General features: G+C 53.2%; 1 protein-coding gene across 4 annotated transcripts in view; it reads left to right on the plus strand.

The window, feature by feature from the left end:
* The window catches only part of RFX2 (regulatory factor X2), an 88,953-nt gene that overhangs the window by 48,680 nt on the left and 12,697 nt on the right, over window positions 1-27,576 (plus strand). Inside the window, exons 2-7 of one of the 4 annotated variants that reach the window (XM_082734243.1) lie at window positions 2,019-2,131; window positions 3,642-3,731; window positions 5,705-5,784; window positions 7,493-7,754; window positions 19,117-19,191; window positions 25,230-25,411. In XM_082734243.1, coding sequence (XP_082590369.1) covers window positions 2,027-2,131; window positions 3,642-3,731; window positions 5,705-5,784; window positions 7,493-7,754; window positions 19,117-19,191; window positions 25,230-25,411 — 794 coding nt within the window. In that variant the 5' untranslated portion in view covers window positions 2,019-2,026. The remainder of the gene's footprint in view (window positions 1-2,018; window positions 2,132-3,641; window positions 3,732-5,704; window positions 5,785-7,492; window positions 7,755-19,116; window positions 19,192-25,229; window positions 25,412-27,576) is intronic. The other 3 variants (XM_082734244.1, XM_082734245.1, XM_082734246.1) reach the window with 3 other exon arrangements.

Here is a 27,576-nt window from a genome sequence, read left to right on the forward strand (position 1 = left end):
CTAAATGAAGTCTTACTAGAACACAACCAGGATGTGTGTGTGTGTGTGTGTGTGAGAGAGAGAGAGAGAGAGAGAGAGAGAGAGAGAGCAGGGATCATTCTTGTGCCAGGACAGCAAAGTCTAGTAGTGGTAACAGGACCAGATGTGCCTAAAGTCTTTGGACCTTGGCAGAAAAGCTTTGGCGACCCTTGGCCTGAACACCGTACACTAAACAGGTGACAGACAGCATGGGGCAAACAGCATGTTAAACTAGGAAGTACACTCATGTGAAAACCTGGCATGATCTTGAATAACTTCTATTCTGGAAGGTGCATTCTGGCCCCAGTGAGCCAAGCATGGGCTCGCTCTCAAGCCTCATGCTCTCCCGGGCTCCCCTGATTTTAACAAGACTGAGACTTTGAAGCACAGTGATTTCTGCCTGCAAACAAGCCCCTGGCCTCTGAGTCAGCTTTCTCCCTCCGTCCCCAGTGCATTCTCTCCACAGAGAGCCCAAGTCCAGCAATTTCCTCCCACTGCCGCCAAAGTGATGTGGGGGGCGGGGGCAGGTGACTGGTTCCGACGTTGGGGAGATCTGTAAATAAGACCTTGACTGAGCAGCTTCCTACAGAATGATTCCAAAGGTCAGTTCTGTCGGGAAGGCGCGGAGAGTGGGAAACCCAGGAAATACACCTTGGAAATTCTCCGTCTCTTCCTTCCCTGGCAGAGAAGAAAGCAGGGAGGCCAGTCACCGCGTGGCTCTGGGGACATCTAGTGGTCAGGACGGAGTCAGGGAACCGGGAACCCCCCACAGGCACAGGCCACACCTCCACGGATCCATCCAGTGGCTCTTGTGGTACCAAAGGCTTTGGTGGGGGGGAATGGGCAGAGTCCTAGAATCTTCCTCATGGGGGTTAAACCAACACTCAGAGATTAATCACCTGCACCCGGCTCTCTGCTTGCTTCTGTCATCAGGAGAGGTGGGCTGGGAAAGCTTATGTGAACTTCTGGCGTCCGTCCTGGGCCCGCGGTGTGTGCTGCTCTCAGGCCTCCCCACGAGGCAGAAGTGGGGAGACCACTTGATAACGGGGGGGGGGCGGGACGGGGCTGCACCTGCCCACAAAGCCACGCCCTCTCCACAGTTCGCATATTTAACAGCTTCTCAAGGGCAGCTGCTTCTTAAAAAGCCAAGACCGTTTGCCTGTGAGCATTTTCATAGACTGATTGTTTTGTATCCCCTGCCACGTTATCTTGGTATGAAATGAGTCTTTCGGGGCTCCTGGGTGGCTCAGTTGGTGAAGCCTCTGCCTTCGGCTCAGGTCATGGTCCCAGGGTCCTGGGATCGAGCCCCGAGTCAGGCTCCCTGCTCAGCGGGGGAGCCTGCTTCTCGCTCTCCCTCTGCTGCTCCCCTGCTTGTGCTCTCCCAGTCTCTGTCTCTCAAATAAATAAATAAAATCTTTTTAAAAAATGAAATGAGTCTTTTTGTATAGAATTTTTAAACTACCTTTCTGAAAGACATATGCATCTGGCTGCAAAGAAATACCCTTTTATGCTTTCTCGCGGGCGAGGATCTCTAGGAACAGAAGGCAGGACTTCTCTCCAGCGCAAGATAAAGTGCTTCTTCTTCTTCTTCTTTTTTTTTAATTCATTTAAGACAGAGCATGAGCAGGGGAGAGGGACAGAAGGAAAGAGAGGGAGAAGCAGACCCCCCACTGAGCTGGGAGCCGGATGCGGGGCTCCGTCCCAGGACCCCGAGATCATGACCTGAGCCAAAGGCAGACGCTTACCCATCTGAGCCACCGGGGCGCCCCGATAAAATGCTTCTTTATTCCCACTGTCTATCGCCTTTTCCCCCCCTTGAATAATGTCTGGAGATAGCTGGGGCTATCTCTGGGGTGCGGCAGGCGGGGAGCGCAGCTCTCTGGGCATCTAAGGAGCAGGGGTCAAGGGCGCTAGGGTCCGTGTGTAGGAACCATCCAGCGCCACTTAGGGCTTCGCGATGGCAACCCCTCTCCACTCAGTCTCTCTCCACCTTTCTTTAGAACTGAGCATGCAGAATGCAGAGGGTGGATCCGATTCGCCGGCTTCTGTGACCCTGTGTCCGTCGGCGGCAGCACAGGCCCCCGTGGCCCAGCCGGTACCAGCCTCCCCGCAGGTAACAGAGCAGCCGCCTGCTGCCTGGGGCTCGGGCTGTTCTGGGGAAACCAGTGTGGCCGGGGAGGGGGATCGCATCCTCTTAGGTTCTGAAAAGCACCCGATCTGAAAATCGATATTTTCCCAAATTAGCATGTCTGTAGCTATTTGTTGAAAAGGTCCCACCAAGGACTCAAGGATATAAACATGAAAAGAAACCAACTTAGTCTGTTCTTACCCTTGAATGGAATTTCTCTCGTACCTGGAAAATGTCCCTTTTACCCAGGAAGACTTTGTGGATAAGGCTACAGATTGGTTAGAGTTCTAGCATTCGAATGGATACGGGCTTGAAAATTTGCAAGGAGAGACCTGCCGCGTGAAGGCTCCTGACTTCCAGGCTTCTGCCGTGGGTGGAAATAGACCACAGGCCCAAACACAGAGCTGACATAAGACCACACAAAGCCGAGGGCAGTGGAACAGACTGGAAGCTTGGAGACGTGTGCAGAGGTCCACTGGGGCCATGTGACCCCTCACGAGCACGATTCCAGAAGTTAGAAGCATGACACTTGATGAAGCCAGAAAAGCCCCATCGTTCCTAACTCCAAGTGGTTCTTCATTTTAGAATAGCTAATCACACTCGTTTAGCTTTTATTTCTTGCAATAAACAGCCCCCCCCGCCCCGCCCCGTGGGCCTCGCAAGCCCAGGGTGCCAAGGGGCTGTGATCTTTCCCTGCCCACTTGAACCTGACCCATCAGCCCTCCACCCCTGGCTGCCTCGGCAGGTCTCAGACTCCTGCGGGCCGGGACCTGGCTGGCTGGTGCCAGGGCCCCACAAGGCGTCCCCTCCCCAGTTCCAAGCCTTCTGGCCCCGCTAGAGATGCTTCCAGTCTCCACAGCGGCCCACATGCCCATCCCCTGCCCCGCCCCCCAGGCACCGCCTCCGCTCCCCCTGCGAGACTTCCTGCTGCCCACTTGGGGCACTCCCTTTCTGGAAAGGTCCAAGCACTCATGCTCACGGGCAGCCCTGCCTTCCCTCAGCAGAAGGAGCCTCTCTCCTTGCCAGAGAGAGGAATTCCTGCTGCCTCGCCTCCCCAGGCGCGCCCTGCCCGCTTCACGTCCCAGCCCTGCGCTGTCCCGCCCCGTTTCCCACTACGGCAGCCGCCCTCGGTCACCAGCCCCAGCTTGGGGCCAGGGCCGGGGAAGGCGATGTGGACAGCGGTGGGGGGGGGGGTCCTTCTTATCACCGGACCTCTCAGCTTGGTGCCGGCAACAGCCCACGTCACCTTGCGGAACAGACAGACCCCAGGGAGGGAGAGCTGCTGGGGGCAGGTGGAGGTGCGCGTGCTCGTGCATGTGAACGAGTGTGTGTTTGTGTGTGTGTGTGCACGTGCGCGTGCACCCACATACCATCCTGTCCTGTCAGGCCTGCTTGTGTTCCTGGAAGGTGGCGGTGCTCCGGCTGTAATCTGTGTTTGCGATAAGGACCAAACTTTGAGTCAAAGTCTAAATGTCCTTCTCTCCTTCCCTTTTAGAGGGTGTTGGTCCAGGCAGCGGGCTCGGCTCCCAAAGGGGCCCAGATGCAGCCAATCTCCCTCCCCAGGGTCCAGCAGGTGCCGCAGCAGGTAACCACGGCACAGGGGGCATGGGACACGTTAACCCTTAGCGATGTGGAGCCCTCTCTGAACGAGGCATCCTTTCCTGTTGTTGCTGCCCTTTTGTCTTTGATATCTTCAGTGCTTTGCCAGAAAGTTCTTTCAGAAGCTGTGTTTAAAAAAAAAAATCTTTTACTGCAGATAGTTCGCCACAGGCCAAGAAAGCTGACGGTCTTTCATCCATTCAGAGCTCCAGCATTCGGGGTCCAAGCCAGCACCTCGATAGAGCACTGGGGTACCGAGGTAGACGCGCAGACAGAGAAGCCACGTTGCGGGACTGAAGGAACATGGAACTTGCTGGGGAAGGAAGCGCGGTGCCCTCAGACCAGTGCCGAGACCCAGGATGTGCTTCTGGTGAAACCCAGGGGCCCGGGAACAGAGCGGCAGGCCCTGGGCCCCCGGCTACAAAGCTGCCCAGAGCAGCAGCTCAGGAAAAGCAGCGGCTTTTCCTTTTCTGGAAAAGGCCAAATAGCACGTGCTGCGGCTTAGCGGGCTGGCCACCCGCCACCCTGCCGAGCACGGCCTCTGTCCGCCAGAGTGGCTGTGGACCGAAGCACGGGGGCACGGCTGTGGGGGCAACTTCATGCACAAGGAGAGGCAGGCCGGACTCCGCCAAGGGCTGGAGGTCGCCGGCTTGAGCTCGGTGATGTGCTGAATCCCGATCATGCGGGCCCTGGGAACCGGGCGCATTAGCTGGGTGACCGCGGAGACCAGACAGCACGCCCCTGTCCCTAGGGGGCTCTGGCTTCGATCGCTGGTGTGTTCAGAGGCACTGGTCTGAAGGCAGCTGGGGCAGGTTTTGGGTCGTGGGACAGAAGCAGAGGCTTCCGGGAGGCCCACAGGGAACCAGCGGCTCTGTCTCAGCTCCGTGAGGGAGACGCGAGTGGCGTCGTGATACCAGAAGCTTCCCGTGGGGCTGGGCCTGCCCTAGCCTTTCTCTCTGGGCAGCTTGGACTTGCAGAGTGATCCTGCGTCTCCCCCCAGCCCGAGGCACAGCCTGGCCCCAGCGCATCAGTCCCGGAAACTTCTCGGGGATGCTCCCTATCCCAGGGGCTGGTGTGCCTCCCGCGGCGCCGGCTGGTCCTGGGAGGGGGTCAGCCCCAGCCTGCCGCTCCACAGAGGGACTTTGAGGCCGCAGTGAGCCCCGGCCCCTGGTTCTCTCACCCCAGAAGGAGGTTGGATGGGGCATTCGTTAAGGTTCCCTCTGTAGGGAGGGTGTACGTTTCTGCACACAGAGCTCGGGCATCCCCCCCCAACCCATGCCCCCCACCCCGGCCAGCACCCTGTCTGCCGAGATGCTGAACTGATGTAGCCACAGGTGAGGGCAGGGGTGCAGCAGAAAGGGGCGGGGGGCTTGCTGGGGCTCCTCTCCGCCTCACACTGAATCCTACTCAGACTGAAGGTCTCCCCAGTGTGGTTCCAGGACCCCCGCCCCTCAGGAGAGGGGTGTCAGGACCACCCAAAGGGGACATCAGAGAGACCGTGTGCAGTATGACCAGCTCGAGCCCTCTGCCCTGCCAGGGATAAGGGGTGTCTGACCCTCCCCCCCCACCAATGTCAGGTTCTGTCCACAGCTCTGGTTCCGTCCAGCGGGACCTGCCCCTCTGCCCAGCGGCTGGCGGGTGGCAGGGACCTACCATCCCAGCTCCGCTCTGCAGTGCTGGGCTCCCGCACCCCGGCCCGCCCCAGAATGGGGGCTGCCTGCCTCGCTCCCCTCGGGAATGAGCCGCCGCGACCAGAGAATGCGGCAGAGCCATAGGTCGGGAGCAGCTCCGTGCCCGTGGGGCCTCTTGGGGACCAGCTCTCCTAGTTTCTTAGTCGAAGGGACGGCTGGGGCAGGATATCGGAACTGTAGGAGTCAGTGTTCACAAAGGGCGAGGGCAGGCGTGCCCGCCCCCCCCGGAGCCCGCGTGCGTAACGCCCGGTCCCCGATGTCGTTCCAGGTGCAGCCCCTGCAGCACGTGTACCCCCCGCAGGTGCAGTACGTGGAGGGCGGAGACGCCGTCTACACGAATGGAGCCTTGTACGTGCGTCTCCCCTCCCCTCGCGGACAAGCGTGGGCCACATCCAGAACTTTCCCTCACGACTCCCCCCACCTCTTCCCATTCGGGCCTGTGTGTGCGGGAACTTCTCCACCTCCTCTGGGTGATGTTGGACCCAGTACAGCGGTCCTAGGACAGGAGAGCCCTGCGGAGACTTCAGAAATCACAGGCTTTTCTGGTTCTCACTTCCAGAAAAGGCAGGCTTTCCACAAAACAAAACAAAATACTCCCCAGTCCAGCCGTTTAAGCCCGAAGATTCCGTGTTCACAGTCCAGACCCCACTGCAGTCTCCACCTTCTCCCGCGTGCCTGGGTTCACCTCTGGCTCTTTGCAGTGTTGATAAAACTTGATTTTCTGTTTGTCAAGGACTTCTAGAGAGTTCTGCCCTCGAACTATGGGGTTCTTAGGGCAGAAAATGATACATTTTTCTATGAAGCTCATTGCGCTCCAGACGTGAACCCTTTGGTTCGTTTGATTCCCACGACCTCCTTCCAGAAGTTCAGGGGTCGGGTGTGAGGGTTGGCTGCGGTGATGGCCAGAGCTGTGTGCATCTCTGCCGCACAGCACCGAGACCTGCTGTGCACACGCAGACCACATCCATGCCTGGATGGCCCGGGAAGTCCGAATGAGGTCTGTAGGTCATCTCAGCGTCAACTTCCTGAGCTTGACCTTCTGCTCCAGTTAGATCGGCTGTCACCCCGGGAGGCGGGACAGAGGTGCAGGCCTCCTGGTCACCAGTCAGTGGGGCCTCCTGCCACTCAGAGGTGACTATACATGTCACTAAGCCTCAGGCACCACCTTTTCCTGGGGCCAGCCCTACATGAGTGAGCAGAACCTAAAAATTTGAGTCTCAAACCGCAGGGTATATATTACTTCATCCAAATGGGGAAGGAATAGCAGACAAATTCTTGGTATCACTTAGAAATTCTTTTTGTTCGGCAGTTTCATTTGGTGAACACTTTCTGTTTTGCAAGAATCACAGACTCTTTTTTTTTTTCTTTTAAGATTTTATTTATTTGACAGAGATCACAACTAGGCAGAGAGGCAGGCAGAGAGGGAAGAGGAAGCAGGCTCCCCGCAGAGCAGAGAGCCCGATGCGGGGCTTGATCCCAGGACCCTGGGACCATGACCTGAGCTGAAGGCAGAGGCCCCAACCCACTGAGCCACCCATGTGCCTCAAGAATCACAGACTCTTGAGGCAGTTGCTGACTGTGTGCCCTTGGTCCCGCCTTCCCAAGCAGTGACATCTGTGACCAGAGCACGATCCCAGGAGACTGGCACTGGGACGGGCTGTCAACTAGCCCCTGGGCCTCATTCACACGTAGCAGCCTACACACCATCACGTGCGTACATGCGTGCACGTGCGTGAACGGCATGCGGTCGAGGCCATCCTACCCCGGGTACAGATGGCCTGTCACCGCAGTGAGATACGGAATTGTTACGTCTCCACAGAGGAGCTCCCCCTGCAACCCCATTACACACTTAGAACTTTTCAGCAATAGTTTCGATGAGTCATCCGTGACCCTTAATATTTCCAGAAATGATCACTTTGAACTTCGTTTGCACTGCCCTGACCATTTCGTGTCTGATTGACCCCACGTGCTCGGTCTCGAGGGGCTCCAGCTATGATGGGAAGTCTTGCCAGAGCCCCGTGGAGACTCAGAGGACGCCCTTCTCTCTCCCCGACAGACGGACGGCCTATGCCTACAACCCCGAGCCTCAGATGTACGCTCCCAGCAGCGCAGCTTCTTACTTCGAGGCCCCGGGCGGCGCCCAGGTGACCGTGGCAGGCTCCTCCCCGCCAGCGGTCCCCTCCCACAGCATGGTGGGCATCACCATGGATGTCGGGGGGAGCCCTATTGTCTCCAGCGCGGGAGCTTATCTCATCCACGGGGGGATGGACAGCACCAGACACTCCCTCGCCCACACCTCCCGGTCATCGCCAGCTACGGTATGTACGAGGCTCGCGGGGGCAGCAGGGTAGCCCCTGAGTAGGCCCCCTCCGCGGCAGGGATGGTGCGTGGAAGGCAGCCCGGGGTGCTGGAGCCAGAGCCCTGGCGCCTGGAAGGGCGCGTGATCCGAGTCAAGTCTCCACCCCTGGGAACCAGGTACTCTGTGGCAATCAGAGAGGGCCAAAGGCCCCCCCAATGCTGGGCACTGTGGAAATGACGTCTGAGCCCGGCCTCACCGTGCCAGGGGGGACCGCCATCGCTGGCGTCACTCTCCCGGAGGCCCAGGGCCCATCCATCCGTGTGACCGCTGGAGCAGACTAGGCTCAGGGCTGTCCCCCTTGGGAACTGCACCCACTCATTGCCACCACACTCCTGCCCCAGGCAGTTTCTGACCTGCCTTAAAAGTCTGTCTGCTCTTAGAGTCCGTTTTCCATGCTTACTTTTATCTTATTCAGAAAATTAACGCCGAGTAAACGAGACCCATTTTGGCGTGCAGCCCTGAGGTTTGACACAACAGCCTGGTCCCATCACCCATACCCCTGGCGATGCTGATCCGCTGTCTGTCCCTCTCACTCTGTCTTTCCGGGAGTGTTGCATACATAGAACATACAGTTGATGACCTTCAGAGGCTGCCTCTCTCACTGGGTCTCTTTAGAGACTCCGTCACGTCGTCTCGTGAATCAGTGCTCACTTCTTTGCCGCTGGGTAGGGTTCCGTTGCCCCGCAGCTCGTCCATCCAGTTACCACTCAAGGGCCATTTGGGCAGTTCCCAGTTTGGGGTGATTGTGAAGAAAGCCTCGCTATGCGCTCACATACAGGTGTTGGTACGGACATATGTTTTCCTTTCTTTTGGATCGATACCTACAAGTGGGATTGCTGGTTCACATGGTAAGTGTACGTTGAACGTTACTGGAAACCGCCAACAGTTTTCCCAAGTGGTTGTACCATTTTGCGTGTCCCCCCGGCCCAGTGATGTATCATCACCAGCACTTGGTGTTGTCAACCATTCTTCACTTTCCACGTTCTGATGGGTGCGTCGCGGTGTCTCACTGTGGTTGATCGGCATTTTCTTGATTGCTGACTGTGGTAAGCAGCTTTTCACCTGCTTGTTTGCCTTTCATTTTATACCCTTTGGTGACCTCTCAGTTCAAGTCATTTGCCTGGTTTTTAACTGGATTGTTTGTTTGCTTACTGTTGAGTTTTGAGAGCTCTTTATGTATCCTGGGTACAAGTCCCCCATCAGATAAGTGATTGGCAGATATGCTTTTGTGTGCTTTAGAGTGTCCTTTCATCCAAAATTGTGTCAAGTGTTTCCTCTCACTTCACTGTTGTGTTGGCTATTTACATAATTTTAGAATTTTCTACAGAAATTTTAGGCCGTCCTATCTAAATCTACAAAAAAATTCATTGTGAGATTTTGGTTAAGCAGCATTAGACCTGTAGATCACTTTGGGGAGAACGGACATCTTTCCCATGTCGGATCTTCCCATCCATGAACATAATATATTTTTTTCCATTTACTTGGATCTTCTTTGATTTCTATCATCAGCATTTTGTAATTTTTTGCATGCAAATTCCGTACATATTCTGTTAGATTTATTCCTTAATATTTTATGTTTCTGGAGCTATCGTATGTGGTGTTGATTTTTAACTTAGTTTCCAGCTGTTGATTTTTGGCTGTTGACCTTCCATCCTGCAGCCTTGCTGAACTTACTTGTAAAAGCTACAAGACCTTTTTGTTGTCTGCAAATAGGAACAATTTTGTTTCTCCCTTTCCAATCAGGTTGACTCTCATTCCTCTTTCTCATCGTTTTGCACTAGCAGGACTTTCAGTATAGTGCTGGACAGGAGTGGCAAGAGTGGACATCCGTGCTTCATTCCCAGTCTTAGGGGCAGGTCTGCAGTCTTTCTCCGCTAGGTGTGGCGTTGGCTCGGGTTTCCATGAATGCCCTTTTTCAGGTTGAGGAGATTCCCCTCTATCCCTCATTTTCTGCAAATCTTTATCATAAATGAATATTGATTTTTGTCAAATGCTTTTTCTTCATTTATATGATCATGAGTTTTATCTTCTGTGCATTGTTACTGTGATGGATTACATTGATTGGTTGTCGACTTAGAAGATAACTTCATCTTTTGGAGTGGGGCTAACAATCTCCTGAAATAGAAGATGATGCTCCTGTCGCCTCCCTGTCCTTTTGGTCTTCATGTGCTTTGGGGTCACCTGACATCAGAGAGCCCTCCTCCAACCCCGGTGTCTCTGTCCTCTATGTCCAGAGTGCTCCCCAGGACCCGGTTCTGTGGGCAGGGTGGAGAGAAGTCACTTGCTCTCCAGAGGCCTTAACGTGTGGGGCGGGCCCTGGTACACCAGCTTGCCCCGCGCCTCACTCAGTCGCTGTAGCCCACCAGGGCCTTGGCAGCCACAGGCAACCACACATGGCCTCCCTTGGAGGACTGGCTGAATAGACATGAGTTTCGAGCTGGTATGAGAAAGCATTCCTCACAGACCACGTTAACTATCACGGACACAAGAGGTTCAATGTCAATGAGTCAAATCAGTGCGTAATACCAGAATATCCTAAGATCACGGGTCACAGATTTCCTGAGAAACTACAGCACTCTCCATGGTCCACCCTGTCCTGTTGCAAGAAGTGTGCAGCCCAGCGCCCGTGCAACCTGGCTACCATGGTTTCTCATCTGAGTTGCTTCAGAAGATCCATGTTTTTAAATCCTTCGGGAATCCGTGAATGGACTGTGTTTGACACCCCTCTCCATGCGAGCCCCGGGAGCGATCATCTTAGAAGGCAGTCCGATTCCTGACCCTGCCCACGCTGTGCTCTCTTGACTTGCTCCGGCATGGGAACATCTCACACGAGTGCTGCAGAGATCTGAGGGGCTTTCCAGGAGCTGAGAACAAGAACAGCCTTGAGATTGCAACAGAATTGCAATACGTCTCCTTGGCATCCCACACTTGAGGCCTGCCAGCTTTATCCATCAAGAGTTTGGGACCTTAAATCATTTCTGGAAACAGCGTGAATACCAGAGGGAATCACCCGTCTAGCCTCAATGAGAGATCGCAGACTCTGGGGGGTGCAGATTTTCTTGAGTCTTTATTTCATCAGTGTTACATAAATCTTAAAACCGAACGGCCCATACGAGGACTGCTGGATAAAACCGTCTGCTGTGGCACTTAGATGAACCACACAGAGCCTGGGTCTAAACCCAGAGGCTTGCTCTCGCTGTTTCTGCCCAGGAGTTGCCTTTTGGGTCATGTCGAGGGGACGCTGGAGGCTCTTGGGCTGCACGAGGTAGAGACCCTGCCATCCTGGGCTGCAGGAGGCCAGGCCATGCAAACACGGGGCCCCCGTGGGCCACACAGCACGGACCGATGAAGACAACATTCTAACCAATTCTTACAATAAAAGGATATGCTGACCCAGGTCACGTTCCCCATCTGAGTGGCGTCTTTGTAAACTCTTCATTTCCAGGAAATCGGAGTCCTAGGTCACCAGTAGCGGCGGCCCTACATATTCAGATCACATAGAGATCAGGACGGTGTTCATCCTGGCGACTCCGCTCGGGATTGCCACGCACCAGGTCCATCAGCACATGCCGTGCCGAAGCCAGAAGGGTGAAGATTGAGGTCACCTCGGAGAACAGCGGCGGGCGGGTCCTGAGCTTTCTCAGTCTGCATTCTGCTACCTAAAGAGCTTGCGTCCGCTTCGTGGCACCTGAGGTGACTTTCAGATGTGCCCAGGACCGCACCATCAATTTCTCCCTCCCCCAGATGAAGGGCAACCCGCACGTGCTGACTCTGAGAAGCCGGGGTGTCAGCAGCCCGGCCCCCCAGGACACTTGGAGTCTTCAAAAATCCTGAGATCTGGTTCCCAATATTAAAAGACACACTGTTTAGGACCCTGAACTGACAGATTCGAGTTCTACGACATCCAGCCCGGAGATGCGCCACTTGAAATCACAGGAATTTCTTTCCTGGCATCATCAGAAACTCAGCTCCTCCTTTCTAACACGCAAGGAGCATCTCGCCCCTGACCACCCGCACGTGGGTTCAGAAAAGTCAAATCTCATAATCTCTCTCCAGCTCACCAGCATGGAGTCCAGGCTGGGGAGACTGTGAAGGGACCATTGCGGCTCCCTGGGTGCGGCCTGGCTGCCCACACATGCCTCTCCAATCTCACGGCCACTCCTCCATGCGGCCCGCGGGAAGGCGTGCCACCACACCGCTCAGAGTTCACGGTGGATTATCAGTCGCCAAACGTGTCTTCTCTGCAGCCTGCATTTCCAGTGAAGACGTGAATATCACCCATGCACCAGGCATTTGCTAGAAGCTTCCTCATTCTCTGCCCATCAGAGCTTTTGCCCAACTGTTAGAGCAAAAACTTTGCAAGCAAACGCACGCCATTTGAGAAAGGCAGTTTGCTCAGAGCACATCTGCTTTGCTCTGGGACTCAAGTATTTCTCATCACTTTTTTCTTTAATTTAATAGACTCCTTTTTTTTTTTTTTTTAATTTTAAGCGCCACTTTAGGTTCAGAGAAAAACCAAGTGGGAAGTCAGAGAATCCCCGTAGCCCCCCCCCACCCCACACTCCCACGGTCGCCCTCATTAGCCTTTCACGGGAGGTCGGTACCTTTGTCCCCATCCGTCTCGACCCACGGTCACTATTAACTAAAGCTCGCGGTTCCCATTAGGATTTGTGTTCGGTGCTACACATGCTGTGGGTTTTGACACATAGTCAATGAGATCATCACTTTGGAAGCTGGTTTTGCATGTTTCTTCGTGGAGGTGGGAGCAGTATCTGGGTTTACTCAGGAGGGCTGCTTTGAAAGAGAGATCTTGAGGTTTCCATCTCTCTTCTGCCTCCGGTGACAAAGTTGAAGAAGGATGTCATCCTGGAAAGAAAGCGAGAAAGCACGCTGTGGCGCTTATTCGGAAACGCCGCACATAATTTAATTCTGGTATTTTCTCTCATGGCTGTGGATGCGGAAGGACCGCAGTGTGTGGGGCTCTGGATGGGATCCCGGACCCGAAAAAGGATGTCAACACAATGGTCATCACATTCTAATGAGGTCTTTCATTGACTCATCGCGATGAATGGGGGTTGGTTTCTGGGCCTTGATCCTTGTGCTGAGATCATGCGAGATGCAGATGGAGAGCTGGCCGAAGAGTACACAATGCTTCGTGCTACTTTTGCTACGTTTTTGGAAGTCTGGAGTTATTTCCAAATGAAAAGTTTAAAAATTCTTTAATTCAGTAGACCTTTATTGCTTAAAGTTCTAAGAATTGCGAGAACTAAACAGGTCAGCTGCTGAAAATGCTTACCAATAGTCCCCATAGTCTGCAGCGCGCTCACAGCATTGTGCGGCTGTCCCCTCTATAACCACGTCATTTCTTAAAAGTCAGTTTAACAATAAGGTCTAATATGTCCGTAACATGTAATTCTTGGTAGAACTATGGGGCAGCGGGGAGCAGCAGACTACAGCTGCACAGCCCAATCCAGCCGGCTGCCTGACTTTGGAAATAAAGTTTTATTGGCACATGGCCACGCCCATTCCTTCACTTGTTGTCTGTGGCTGCTTCCCAGTCCCACCGACAGAGTGGAGTAGTTGTGGACGGAGACTGTCTGGCTCACAGAACCCAAAACATTTACTTTCTGGCCCTTTACAAAAAAAGTTGGCCAACGCTTGATCTCTAAGAACTGGCTCAGAAAGAATCACAGAAGGTTCCGTGATAGCAGAACCGAATATGGAGCGCAATGCTGCTGTTGCTCAAGCAGTGGTCACTGTGGCCCTTGGCAGAGGGGACCCCTATCCAGTGGCCCTTCTTAATGAGATTATTATGTTATAAATGGAATGGCCACCTGGGCATACGCTCATGACCTCAGAGAAGTAACCTCCACCCTCCCTCAGGAGCCCCCAGGACAGTCCTTACAGCAGGTGGCATCTTGCTAGGGTTATACATGAAAGGAGGGGAATTTTCTAAATAGTTGGCTTATTTGAATATACTTGGGAGCTCTTAAAACGTGTCTGCTATTTGCTATTACGTTAGGGTTCTTGAGACACCGTATCTCTGATTGGGAGTCCTTAAGTGTTCTCTGCCCTCCTTCCGGACAAGCCCTTAATGCGTGACATGTGTCCTTCCCCTCTGCCCTTATTCTGTTCATAATTCATGTAGCAGAAACCAGTATTAAGTGGCCAGTGAAAAGGAATATTGCTGCATTGCACTGAGTGAAAAATAAAAATGAAGGTCCTGATAAGTTAAGAAGCGGAAGCATAAGCACAGGCTCAACACCAAGAGGGAGGGAAACTGCGCAAGTTCGGAAACCGGAAGTGATTTTCAAGAAAACTGCCTGGGGACCTGGTGATTCACAGACCTGTACCCCTGGGGATAAAAATCTATGTTTATTAAAAATAAAAAATTAAAAAATTAAAAAAAAAAAGAAAACTGCCCCGGGGGATGGGGGGGTGGGGCAGGGGCACCACTGCGTCCATCCCTGGCTCCTCCTCACTGTTCCATCCGCGGGCCTGTGCAGATAGCATTTTGATAAGTGTTTTTAGATAGCACAATGTTGAACTCCAGTCAAATATAAAATTAGTTTTTTATTTTTTTATTTTTTAAAAATTTTTTATTTCTCTTCAGTGTAACAGTATTCATTGTTTTTGCACCACACCCAGTGCTCCATGCAATCCGTGCCCTCTCCAATACCCACCACCTGGGTCCCCCAACCTCCACCCCCGCCCCTTCAAAACCCTCAGATAGCCTCTCCAGCCACTGAGAGGATTGAGCCAGGCGGTGCGAGTCACTCCAGCAGGTGTGTAAGGAAGACCCGACTTCAAGATGTGCAAGATGCTCCTTGTTCTTGGAAGGCAGGACCCGCCTCCGGCGCGGGGCTGGGCGGTGGCGCCACAGCGCCCTCTGCTGGACAGACGCGCACTGCGCCGTGCTGACTCCGGAACGTTTACCTCCCCGACCGGTCTTGGGCGCGGTGCTGGGTGGTTTCCTGACCTTCACCACCTACTGATGTTTACATGATTTAATTTTAAACACAGTGGGGGGGCGTCTGGGTGACTCAGTGGGTTAAGCCTCTAATTTAGGCACAGGTCATGATCTCAGGGTCCTGGGATCGAGCCCCGCATCGGCTCTCTGCTCAGCGGGGAGCCTGCTTCCTTCTCCGCCCTCTCTCTCTGCGGGCCTCTCTGCCCACCCGTGATCTCTGTCAAATAAATAATTTTTTAAATCTTAAAAAAAATAAAAAATAAGACACAGTGAACACCTTGGGAGTTTCCACTGTGCATTAAATTAATTTCCTGCACCCGGGGACTTGATCAGGCCCTACTTAATAGCTATGGGTTCTTCAGAATGATCTTAGGCAGCAAGCCTTAATTTGTGATCTTTTCAATAGTGTTTTTAGCAGTCAGTCCTAAATATGTCCGGCACTCCTCTGGGTGTCCCCAGGACCCTCCCAGGGGCCCTAAGGGGTCAAAACTGTTTTCATAATAATGCTGAGCCATCAGTCACCACCATTCTCCCTCCGCTGGTATTTGTACTGATTGTGCAAAACCAACATCAGTGAGCCCCCCGGGGCACAAATGCAGGTACAGAGCAAGGCAGAGGCATTGACGTCTCCCAGAAGTCACTGTGGTCTTCACCACCCTACACTCACAGTGAAAAGATGGCGTCCTGCGATTTCCAGTTAAGGGGAACCCACGGTCCTTGGTGGGGCTACTAATTGCTGTGAATTGTATTAAATCTCAGTCCTAGAGTTGACATCTTTCCAATAGTCTGTGTGACAAAGGCACTTCCGCTGCCAAAGGATGTTGACTGCCCCAAGGAAAAGCCGCCGGACAAGTGACTATGAGCCAGACCAGCCATTTTTGTCAAGAAACACTCCTTGAAGGAACAACGGACAAATGACGATTATTCAGACTTGGGGAACTGGCAAGCATTTTCTCAAAAATGATCGGTGCGAGATGGATGATTTATCCAGGAAAACAGCCGACTGATGTGGTTGCCAATACATTTTCAACCAAAGAAGAATTACAGTTTTGAGCTTAGCAGTGATATTAACCAGTGTGATTTTTCAATACCGTGTCATGAAGCATGTCCACATTTGGAACATCTGCCAAGTCAGTGGACCAGTATTTTCCAAGTGACAAAGCCACGCATGTAGGGTACAGATCCATTCAAATGGCCAGGGAGAACAGTGGTTTTTTTAATTAGTTGTGTATTTTTTATCAAGGTCAAATTCACCTAACCTAAAACTCGTCATTTTAACCAGTTAAAAGTATATGATCCAACAGCACTTAGTACATTCTCAATGTTGTACAATCCTTACCTTCTTTAGTTCTAGAACATTCTCATCAGCCTGTAAACTGGTAACCCTGATGGGTTAGCAGTCACCCCTCCCCCCCATTCCCTCCTCCCTCTACCTCTGGTAACTACTCTGCTTCCTGTCTCTGGATTTTCCTGTTTGGGACATTTTGTGTAAACGGCATCATGCACTGTGTGGTCTTTCGTGCCTGGTTTCTTTCACTGAGCATCATGTTTTCTAGGCTTACGCACATCGCAACACGTACCACTACTTCCTTTTTGTGGATGCATGGTGTTCCATTGTGTAGATAGACCATGTTGTGTTTATCCAGTCATCTGACCAACCTTAGTATTTTTCCAGGTTTTTGCCATGGTGAATCACGCTGCTGTGGACATTCGTGTATACATTTTTCTGAACACACACAGGAGCAGAATTGCTTGGATGTAATAGTTTAACTGAGTTTATGTGTCACATTTCGAGGAACTGTCAGACTATTTTCCACAGTGGCTGTGCCATTTTACATCCCACCAGCCATGTGTAAGAGTTCGAGTGTCTCTGTATCCACACCGACACTGTTTTTTTCCTTCTTTTTTAATAGCCACACTCGTGTGTGTGAAGTGGTATCTCCCTGTGCTTTTCATTTGTATTTCCCTAATGACCAAGGATGCTGAACATCTTTTCATGTGCTGCTTGCAGACATGTCTGTTCAAGTTCTTTGCCCATTTTTTTTAAGTGGGTCTTGGTCATTTGGTTGTTGAGTTGTGAGAGGTTGCTGTATATTCTGGATACAAGACCCTTCTCAGGTATACAGTTTGGAAATAAGTTCTCCCATGCTGTGGCTTGTCTTTTCACTTTCTTGACAGTGTCCTTTGCTGTACAGAAGTTTTTAGTTCTGATGAAGTCCCATTTTTTTTTAATCTTTTGTTGTTTGTGCTTTTGGTGTCACATAAAAAATCCATTGCCAAATCCAAGGTCATGAAGATAAACGTATTGTACATGACTGCCTTATGTCTTCTTCTAATTGTTTTATGGTTGCTGCTCTTATATTGAATTCATTGATTCATTTTGAGTTGATTTTTGCATATATTGTGAGGTAAACAACTCCATTTGTTTGCGTGTGGAAACCCCTCTATCCTGGCACCGTTCGTTAGAAAGTTTACTCTTTCTCTGTTCAGTGGTCTTGACACCCTTGTCAAAAATCAGTTGACCATAGACATGGGATTATTCCTGGATGTTTAATCCCATTCCATTGACCTATGTACATCTATATGTCTGTCATTATCCCAGTACTGCCCTGTTTCATTTTCTGTAGCTTTATAGTAAGTTTTGATTGAAATCAGGAAATGTGAGCCTTCCAAACATGTTCTTTTTCAAGATTGTTTTGGCAATTCAGGTTCTCTTTAATGCTGTACAAAATTAGGATCAACTTGTCCGTTTCTGAAAAAGCAGCTGGAAATTTAATAGAGAATTTGGATAAGCATTGTGTTGATCAGCTTGGAGAGTATCACCATCTAAATATTAAGTCTTCTGATCCATGAACATAGGATGTCTTCTCTTTATGTGGGTCTTCTTTAATTTCGATCAGCAATGTTACAGGTTTCAATGTACAAGTATTTTACTTCATTGGCTAAATTTATTCCTAGGTATTTTATTTTCTTTGATGCTGTTGCAAATGGGATTGTTTTCTTTATTTCATTTTCCTATCCTTCATTGTTGAGAAATGTAACTGATTGCTGTATGTTGATCTTGTATCCTATGACTCTGCCGGGTTTTTTTATGCATTCGTAGTTTTTTTGTGGCTCCTTCTGGATTTTCTATGTCTAAGATCATGTTGTTTGCAAACAGAGATAGTTCTACTTCTTCTTTTCCAATATGGATGTCTTCTATTTCTCACCGTTGCCAGACTGCCCTGGCTAGAACTTCCAGTAGAGTGTTGAGCAAAAGTGGCGACTGGACACACACACGGCAGCGGTCGGAAGAGGTGATGGGCAGGGCAGGACCCCTCTCTTTCCTGCGCTCAGCCCCAGGAGCCCTGTCCAGCTGCTCTTTCCAAAATACATGTTCCACCTGCTTTTTGCACATGCATCACTGAATGAAGTCTGCCTTCCCGGCATGTTTGAGGACGGTCATGGTGTGCCTTTCATTGCAGTTCTCTGCCTGTCATGGTGGGCTCCAGCAGATTCCCCACTTTCACTTAACATGTACAAGGGAGCATCAGATTCAGCACACACACATGTGGCAGGGGCCGCACACAGCCAGGTGTTTCCTCCTGTCCAGTGGCCTGCTGGACCACCTCCGCTCCCTGCTTCCATGGGGCCCTCGGAACCCAGAACAGAAGCCCCTTCCCCCAGGAAGACCTCCCTGTTAGCTCCCCGTGACTGTCCCTGGGACTTGTTCTCATTCCTACGTAAGCTTCTCTGCCCAGCCATGCTTTGTAAACCTTCAGGAGCAGATCTCCAGGATGCGTCCATGGTCCCAGGGTTTGACACCTCTCGGTGGCAGGGCCAGGGTCTTTAACCTCATTGGTATCTTCCTGGAGCACCCAAGAGGGAGACCCTGGGCTTTGGGCCAGGACAGGCCAGCCGGGAAGTCAGCATTGCCACCAGCTGTCCTAGGGTGGACAGCAGATTCTCCGCAGCAAATGGCGACGGGTCTGGGGGAGCAGCGGGGTGGTCGTTCTGCTGGCTTGGCTTCTACCTGGACTCCCACCTCTGCTCAGGGTTCACGCAGACGTGCTGAGCTGCAGCAGCCCATGTTTGCAGACCGCTTCCTTGTGCTGTTGGCGCCCCCGCCCCGGCTCCTGCACTCAGCCGCATGTCAGGGCATGTCAGGAGTCGCACCCTGCTCCCCACAGCTTCTCCCCCAACCCCGCACCTAACCACACCCCCGCACTCGCGTCAAGCCTTGTTTTTATCTTGTAGGTGCTTGAATCATTATTTGGATATTAATAAAAACCAATCTTGGCTGATGCTAACCATCTGATTTCCTTTTTTTTTTTTTTCTGTTTTGTTCTGTTTCTGCACACATTTTCTTTAGCTTGAAATGGCGATTGAAAACCTCCAAAAAAGCGAAGGGATCACTTCACACAAAAGCGGTTTACTCAACAGCCATGTAAGTGTGTGTCCGCCTGGCGGCCTGCCCCGCCGCTCTCGTAACCTTCGTAGGCATTTTAAAAAGCAAGCGAAGGCTATGAAATGACCCCTCTCCGGCGCTGAGAGGGAGAAAGCCCACCTAGGATGTTTCATCCAGCCAAAAAAAAAAAAAAAAAAATTTCAGCAGCGTGAGGGAAAGGGTCCTGCCTCTGAGCAGGTGGCCCGTCACAGCCCGTGCCCTCCCGGCGCTCACAGAGGGAAGCATGAGAGCGGGCAGGCGACAGGCGTCATAAATAATGTGACACTAAGAACAGGCAGGAACCACAACAGAGAAGGTGGGACTCGGAGCGCCTTAATGGCTCTTAGCTGCGTTTCCAGTCCGTGATCAGCTCTTTGGGGAAAAAAATAATAACACTAGGAGGAAAGTGCAAAGCAACACACTTCTGCTGATTTTAACCGTACAGCATCTTTCTCCTTCACCCTCCCCCTGGGGAGACGCTGGTAGCTTCTGTGCCAGGAGGCAGCGAATGTCCCTGTCTTTGCGCAGCTTTGTGCGGAGGACGGGACTGTAAGAGTATTCCCTAACTAAGACCCTGCAAGACTTTGGGACTGCCCAACGCGCCAAGTGAGGCGTTGGCTCAAAGGGCCGTGATGTTGGGGCAGAAACCCAGCTAGGGAAGGTCCAGAAACTTCTAGGTTTCTGGATTGGCACAGGTGTGCTGGGCTGCTCCAGGTAGACGTGACGAGAGCGAGAACCCTGCACTCCTGGGCCTCAGAGTGACTCCCGGTCACTGGAAGGGAGAGCAGTCTCACACCTGTTGTTGCAAAGCAATAAACATATAAGGAAATAAAAGTGTCAGGCCCCTGCTGAGTGCCCTCCCTCCCCCCTCACCCCAGACTAGATGGCCCATGGCCTCCCTGTCGCCAGTTACTGCTGGCCAGTGTCAGCCCGTGGCCAGATCTGGGGAGGGAACAATTGCCAGTGTGTGCTTGCTCAGTCTTAAACTCGGGCCACCGTGCGGGCAAGCCTGCACAAGGGCCTGTTCAGGAGGGCCCTGAAGCAGACACATGTGGCCTTGATACGGCCCATGGGTCCCAGCACCCAGTCAGCCTGAGGAAGGCAGAACGGGGTGCAGACCCCAGGCAGGCAGGGCTCTGCAGGAAGTGTAAAATGTCAGCGGGGAAACGCATGAGCCGCTTGTCTCTGGCTGCAGGGGCGCTTCTGGCTTCTAACACATTTCCTTTGGAAGGAGACTCCTCTGACTGCTTCCCTGCTGGTTCGGTTTCCAAGTAGGAAAGTCTGTTTCCCCCTGGCCATGTGTCGTGTGTCGTGGAGCCTCAAGCAGCAGGGCCTGGGCATGGCGGCTTAGAATCAGAGAAGAGAAATAAGATCTTTGTGAAAGCCGCCTGGCGCTCGTCCCACTCCTGTGAGAGCCCGGAGGGGAGGGAGAGAATGGGTCCTGGGCCCTAGGAGGGTCCCATGGCCCTGTGGCCACTGGCCACACTCACTTATGATGCTTGTCACCCTGGTTGCTCGTAGCCCACAGTCTGAGTGCGGGGCAATGCTGGCCGAACCCCAGCTCCTTTGCCAGCCCCGCCCTAGGGCTGACAAGCCGGGCTGGGGGCCACACCCCATGGACCCGTTTTCCTGGTGGCCTCCCAGCCGACCCTTCTCAGAGAGCCGGGGCGGCGGTGGCCCATCCGCACGTGCACAGGGAAGGCGCGGGCAGTAGGCAAGCAGGGCTGAGAAAGTGCCCCCAGGGCACACCAAAGCGCACATGGATGCCAGCCGTGGAGGTTTCCTGCTGGAGCTGGTTCCCGTGCTCTGTGGAGTTTGCTTCTTTCCCAAGGATGATGACGACGACACACTAGCATGGGGGGGCCAGGGGCAGGGGTAGCGAGATGCCCCGAGCCTGGGAGACGAGACAGCGCCTTCCAGACCCAGCCAAGGTCGGGGTCTCCGGGAATTTCCCGGAGCTCAGGACCCTCCAGGGGCTGAGTGAAACCCAGGGGGCTGCCGGTGGAAGAAACCTTCCAGCCTGGGGTCGAAAGCCCCACAGGAGGAAGTGGGCCTCGAGCGGTCTCAAGGATGGGGATGGGCAGATTTGGAGGCCTGAAAGCCAGCAAGAGCTGCGTGCAGGGGAGGAGGCGAAGCACTTGCCCTGGGCACGAAAACACTTTCCCCACCGCAGCTGGATGCCTGGCCTGGAGGCAGGGGGGACTTCAGTCAAGGTCCCCCACCTTGAGTAGGCGAGGGGCCTGGGCTCCTCCCAAGGCTGCCCCTCGACCATCCCCCAGATCCCTTCTCAGAACAAACCGCCCCCACCATGGACGGACCCCCCACCCCCCGCACTGGCTCACAGTCACTGTCACACGGGGAAGGCGTGGTTTATATAATAAACTCCTGTTACTTCCAGACCCCGGGAGGAGGACCAGCTTGTAGATTAATTGGATTTAGATTCTATGACTTTTTTTTTCTCATCGAGGAGCACGTGGTCTTCAGTTGGTGGCAGACCGCGGGCCTGTGTGACGACAAAGCATGCCAGGCCGACCAGGATTGGGGTTTGGCTTGAATCGGCAGCTTCCCAGGCTGGGTCCCTTGTCCAGAAATTGCTCCAAATTATCATGGCAAAGGCCTCCAGCAGTTGCCTTGCTCAGACTGCTGGTTTCTTTCCCGAAGCCCCTCACCGTCTTGCTGACCGCACCCCGGCTCCCAGTGGAACGGCTGTTTCCCAGGGGGCACCGCCGCCAGGCCTCTCCGACCTGCCAGCTCGGAGCTGTGGCTCAACACCGGCACGTCCAAAGCCGAGCCCCAACTGCCTCCCAACCCCGCGCCTCCCGCCATCCTCTGCTGCTCACCCTCGCTTCCCATCCTTCTCCCAGACCCCCACCTCCTGAGGCTCTTGGCCTCACCTTCAGAACCATCCCAAATCAGACCACTTCTCCTTCCCCCACCAACTCTCCTGTGGAGTGCCATGGCCACCACGTAGTAATCCCTTGGCTGCTGCCCTCCCCCAGCTTCCAGGACCTTCTCACAGCAGTGGCCAGAGTGATTTTACTGAAACCAAAGTCAGATCATGGCACTTCTCTGTTCAGAAGCCTCCAGGCCCCCCATCACACTCCAAGTAGAAGCCAGCATCATCCAAACAGCCTCCAGGGCCCTGCCTCGATGGGCCCTGTCCCCTCCTTCCCCTCCCCTCCTCCTCCTCTCACAGGCCCTCTCACTGTTCCTCCAGGCCCAGTGCTGCCCCAGGGCCTTTGCACGGGCTGTACCCTCTGCCTAGAATGCTTCCCCATGGCTCCCTCCCTCAGCTCCGTCATGACGTGACATTGGTCACCTGAATCATCTTCCTCTCTTTCCCCTCTGTTGCCAAAGGGGAGAAAGTGTAACTGACTGTTCTGGGGGCTGCTAGAGGCATCAGCTCTCCCCAGAGTTACTTCTGCTTGGGAGATAACCACGCGTCATTGATGTCAGTGCCAGCATAATTACCCAAGTGAAGAGATCCATTTTTGATTTCAACAACATGGGGCTGGGGGATGGTGATAAGCCGAAGTGATGGTTCTTCCCCAACACTTCCTCCAGCCGGTCCTGTTGAGGGTCCCTTCCAGCGCACCACCCACGGAATCTGACCTCACCCTTCTCGCCTGAAAATCCGTATTCCTCTCCCGCTCCCAGAGGATTCCCTAGGAAGCGGCGTTCTGTGCTCCCTGGGGGGCTAGGGAGGCAGAGAAAGACTCCAGCTTCTGCACCCTGACCGTGGTCTTCTCGCGTGCTGGGGGTCCCTCAGTGCTTCAGGACCCCTTCTCTTGGTCCGTTGCACTTCCCGGGCGTGCAAACATGGGCAGACCCGGTTCCGTCTCTACCTGCGTGGGGCTCTTATTCTGGTGGGGGAGACGAGCAATAAATTTGTCTCTGAAGGAAAACCCTGGGGATCAAAGGACCGCCTCAAGTACCAGCCCGTCCTCAGCTGGATCCCAACCTGCCAAAGGGAGGGTGGCAGCTGGGAAGCCCAGTGACCCCCGCGCCTTGTCGCTAGGGGACAGCTTCCTGGCATCGATGGGGCTGTGCTCACCCCTCCACACCCTCCAGATGCCCCCCTGTCCTACTGTCCCGCAGCCTCCCAGAGCCCAGTGAGCAGGGGTGCTCAGGGAGGGGAGGAAGGGGCACCCCGAGGGTCTGAGGGCAATGCCATGCTGATGTCACAGCGAAGTCTTCAGCTTCCAGCAGCGAGGGGAGAGCGGTCGGGGGCCAGGGAGGACCAAGGAGGTGGCTCCTGGGCCCGGGCGAGACTTTGGAGAGGAAGGGGCAGGAGAAGGAGCACACTCCTGGGAACATCTTGTGGCTCCCGGTCCTAACTGCCCCACAGGGGCCCCCCACACCCACCTCTTACTCGCTGCGCTGGAGCAGGGAGGCCCAGGGCTGAAATGAAGGGACGCGAGGCCTTTGCCTGAAGATAGCCCGAGACGGCCAGGAGGTGCCAGGTGGGGCTTAGAGGAAACAAACTTGGCCCTGAGCTGACAACTGTAGACGCAGGTGTCCCTTACTCTGTTCCTGCCACCTCTGTGCCTATTTGTACCTTCCCGTAGTAAAACTATCTTTTAAAGGGGAGACTCCAGCCCAGCCCCCAGCGTGTGTGCTGGGTCTGGCCAGGGTCAGTGGCCCGAGGTCGGCTAGGGCTGAGCTCTCCCTGGACTGACGCTCACTTTGGGTCTAGAAGGGCGCGGAACGTGTGCAACATGCCGGGCCCCCCCCGGGTCGGCAGAGGACAGGGAGCCCCTCACAGCTCGTGGCTTAGGCAGCCCTCCCCACCCCTGACCAACCTTCCCGCACAGGATCCGACCTCAGGCCTAGGGCCTACGCACGTCGCTCCCACCCTTCAAATCCCCAGCACGGGTTGGGGCTTTGGTGTTCACACCTCAGACGTCCCCTGATCAGGGAACAGATACACACTGCTCTGGGGGGGGTCCGGGCGGGTGGGCCTCCTCTGCGCCGCTGCCCGGTGTGGGGGCTTGACTGTGTGGACGGCTCCTGCCCTTCTGACCCGATGCTGAGCTCTGGGGGGGAGTGGGGGAGGGTAGGCATCGGCTTGGCTGCCTTCCAGCCTGGGCACAGAACCTGGCACGGAAGCCTCTTCAGTCCTGTGTCCCGTTTCTACTTACAGCCTCTCTCTGCGTCAGAGACATGAGGATAGGTCAGTCCACCTCTGTCCGCCACCCCGTCTTTTGTTGTTGTTTCAGAAGGAAAAAGAAAAAGTTTTCCTGAGAGAAAACACCACACATTCCAGAATGTATGGGTTCAGGCCACTCGGTCACCCCACCAGCCATGGGAACACAGAACTCTCAGCCGGCACACATGTCCTACCTCAGGGAGGAAGGGCAGCTGCTCGCATCGGGTCTGAGAGCTGCTGGGAAGAGGGGCAGGAGGAAGGGGTGTCTAGGAATTCTCAGCCTGTTCTAGTAGAATCCGGCTGCCGCAGAGTGCAGAACTCCTGTTTGGGGCCAAAGATAGTAGCACAAGCAGTAGGGCAAGAATTCAACCAGGACTTTCATATTCACTGACCAGCGATGAAATAGGTGGCCAAGCTCCAGCCATCTTAATCCTTAGAGGAATGATTTGTCCCTCAATCACAAGATATTAGAAGGTGGACACACTCCAAAGGCCCACGTCGCCCCCTTCAGTGCCGAGGGCAGTGCTCATGGGTCCGCAGAGCTTTCTTCAATCCTCCTCTCTGTCTTGACATTCCTAGAAGTTTAAGAGACATGTTGTATCTAAATGATTAGGAAACACACCCAAGAGGTCTCACTCCCTTGCAGGTTTTTGTAAATTAAGTCAAGGAATCTGAAAATCAGGCTGAACATTGAAGGAATAAATACAGGAGCAGAGAGAAGCTATTAACTCATGTGCCCAGAATCTCTCCTATCCAGATCGGTGACTGGCTATAAATTTCCTCCTCATGTTAATGGAGAGAAAGTATGCGCTTCTCTAAATGGGTCCACATTAGCGCTTCAGCATTTGGGGGGATCCTGACGAATGGGAGCATATCTTTCTTCGTCTAGCTCCAGTGGCTGTTGGATAACTATGAAACCGCAGAAGGCGTGAGTCTCCCCAGAAGCTCTCTCTACAACCATTACCTTCGGCACTGCCAGGAGCACAAGCTGGACCCTGTGAATGCTGCCTCCTTCGGGAAGCTGATCCGCTCCGTGTTCATGGGCCTGCGGACGCGGCGGCTGGGCACCAGGTGGGTACATGGGGGTGCCCGGGAGCCCAAGCCCACCCGTTCTTCTGTGTCCTCTATGCAGATATGGAGCTTTTGGAGAAGGTGATCTTTCTCCTTCTGTCCACATGCCTCTGGTGGACTTGGAGTTGTTCTGAATTGGCGGCAGCATGGGCCTGACTGGTCTAAGGTGGTTGGCTGTGGGCCATCTCTCTCCTGGTGACTTTGCTTCAGCACTCTCTCTTTGTTTAAAATTCTCCATGATAATAGGTTTTCTTAAAAAGCAGCCTCTGGATTATCACGTTGAGTTGGATTTATGATTTTTTGATGCTTTCTGCTCTGCCTAGACCAATCAACCACAGCCCACCCATGGCCTGCAGCAGCCAGGGACTGTCACATGCCACAGACTTAATCCCAGGAAGGAAACAAACGCTCCTCCCATTAGAAAACAGCAGCCATACTCTATTCAAAGTGGGTGGGCTAAAGCACACAGAAGGCATTTCCTGCATGGCTGCTGTCTGTGAGGTTACACGTGGGGGTGGGGGTCACTCACACACCCTCAGAAACTGGTGTGGGGCCAACAGAATGTTCCCTGCCACCCTCTGATCCTTTACAGAGGACATCCTTACAGAGCATCAATGGTTACAGGAGAGAAGGATGGGGAGCCCCTGGTCTCTGAGGCCATAACCACCACTGCCTTTGGGGCCTCTCCAGAAGGCTCATGCATGGCTCCCACTGTCAGAGTGTCCCAGATGCTGGCCTCAGGATTGGGGCTTTTCTCCCTCCTGCTTTTCCTCCTCCTGGCACCAGCCAAGCTTCTACCTCATCCAGATAGGACCCATGCTCCACCCACTTGTCCCTATTGCCAGACACGTCTGTCCTTCAGGACTTCTCTCCTGAGGAGCCCTTCTGACCTACTTCTTAACCAAATTGTCTAAAGCCCTTTGATCATTCATTTCTCCCACAATAAGCTGATAGTGTTTCCCAAAGTTGGCCATTTTCCAGAACATGTTGTTAGACGACTGGGGGCAGGAGGTGATGATGATGATGATGATGATGGTGGTGGTGATGGTGATGATGGTGGTGACAGTGGTGATGGTGAAGATGGTGATGATGGGATAGTGAGGACAGTGACAATGGTGATGCTGGTGATGGTGGTGATGGTGATGGCAATGGTGAAGATGGTGATGATGATGGTGATTGTGTCATTGGTGGTGATGATGGTAATGGTATAATGATGATGATAATGAAGGTGGTGATGGTAATAATGACAGTGAGGATGGTGATAGTGACAGTGACAATGATGATGATGGTGACGGTGTGGTGGTGAAGCCGGTGATGATGGTGGTGATGAGGACAGTGATGATGGTGATGATGGCGATAATAATGGTGATGGTGGTGATGATGGCAATGGTGAAGATGGTAATAGTATAATGATGATGATGAAGGTGGTGGTGATGGTGATGGTGACAGTGATGACGGTGATGACGATAGTCATGATGATGATGTTGGTGATGATGGTGAAGATGGTGATGGTGGTTGATGGTGATGGTGAAGATGATGGTGATGGTGATTGTGTCAACGGTGGTGATGATGGTAGTAGTAGTATGATGATGATGATGATGCTGAAGGTGGTGATGGTGATAATGACAGTGATGACAATGGTGAAGATGGTGATGATGGGACAGTGATGACGGTGTTGTTGGTGATGACGGTGGTGGTAGTAACGGTGGTGATGATGGCAGTGATGATGGTGGTGATGATGGTAATGATGGGATAGTGACAACAGTGGTGGTGGTGGTGGGGACAATGGAGATAATGATGGTGATGGCGACGGTGAAGATGGGGATGATGATGGTGATTGTGTCAATGGTGGGTCATGATGGCAATGGTAAGATGATGATAATGACGGTGATGATGGTGATGATGATGGTGGTGAGGCCATGCCCGATTACTACAAAATGGACCGCTTTTCCCACTGCAAGACTTCCCAGAGCCTTTATAGTACTAAGATCCAAGGGGCAGTCTCCAAGAGGGGGATGCCAAGTACAGAATTTCCTAACCTCTCTGATCATGGAACAGCCCGTGAACATTTCCCACATGGTCCAGGGAACACTGAACCTGAGCACCCAAAATGAAGGGCCAAGACAGAGCACTTGTCTTGTCATTCAGAACATCTGCAAAGACAG

Source organism: Mustela nivalis (genome assembly GCF_964662115.1).
Source record: "Mustela nivalis genome assembly, chromosome: 1".
Taxonomy (NCBI): Eukaryota; Metazoa; Chordata; class Mammalia; order Carnivora; family Mustelidae; genus Mustela; species Mustela nivalis.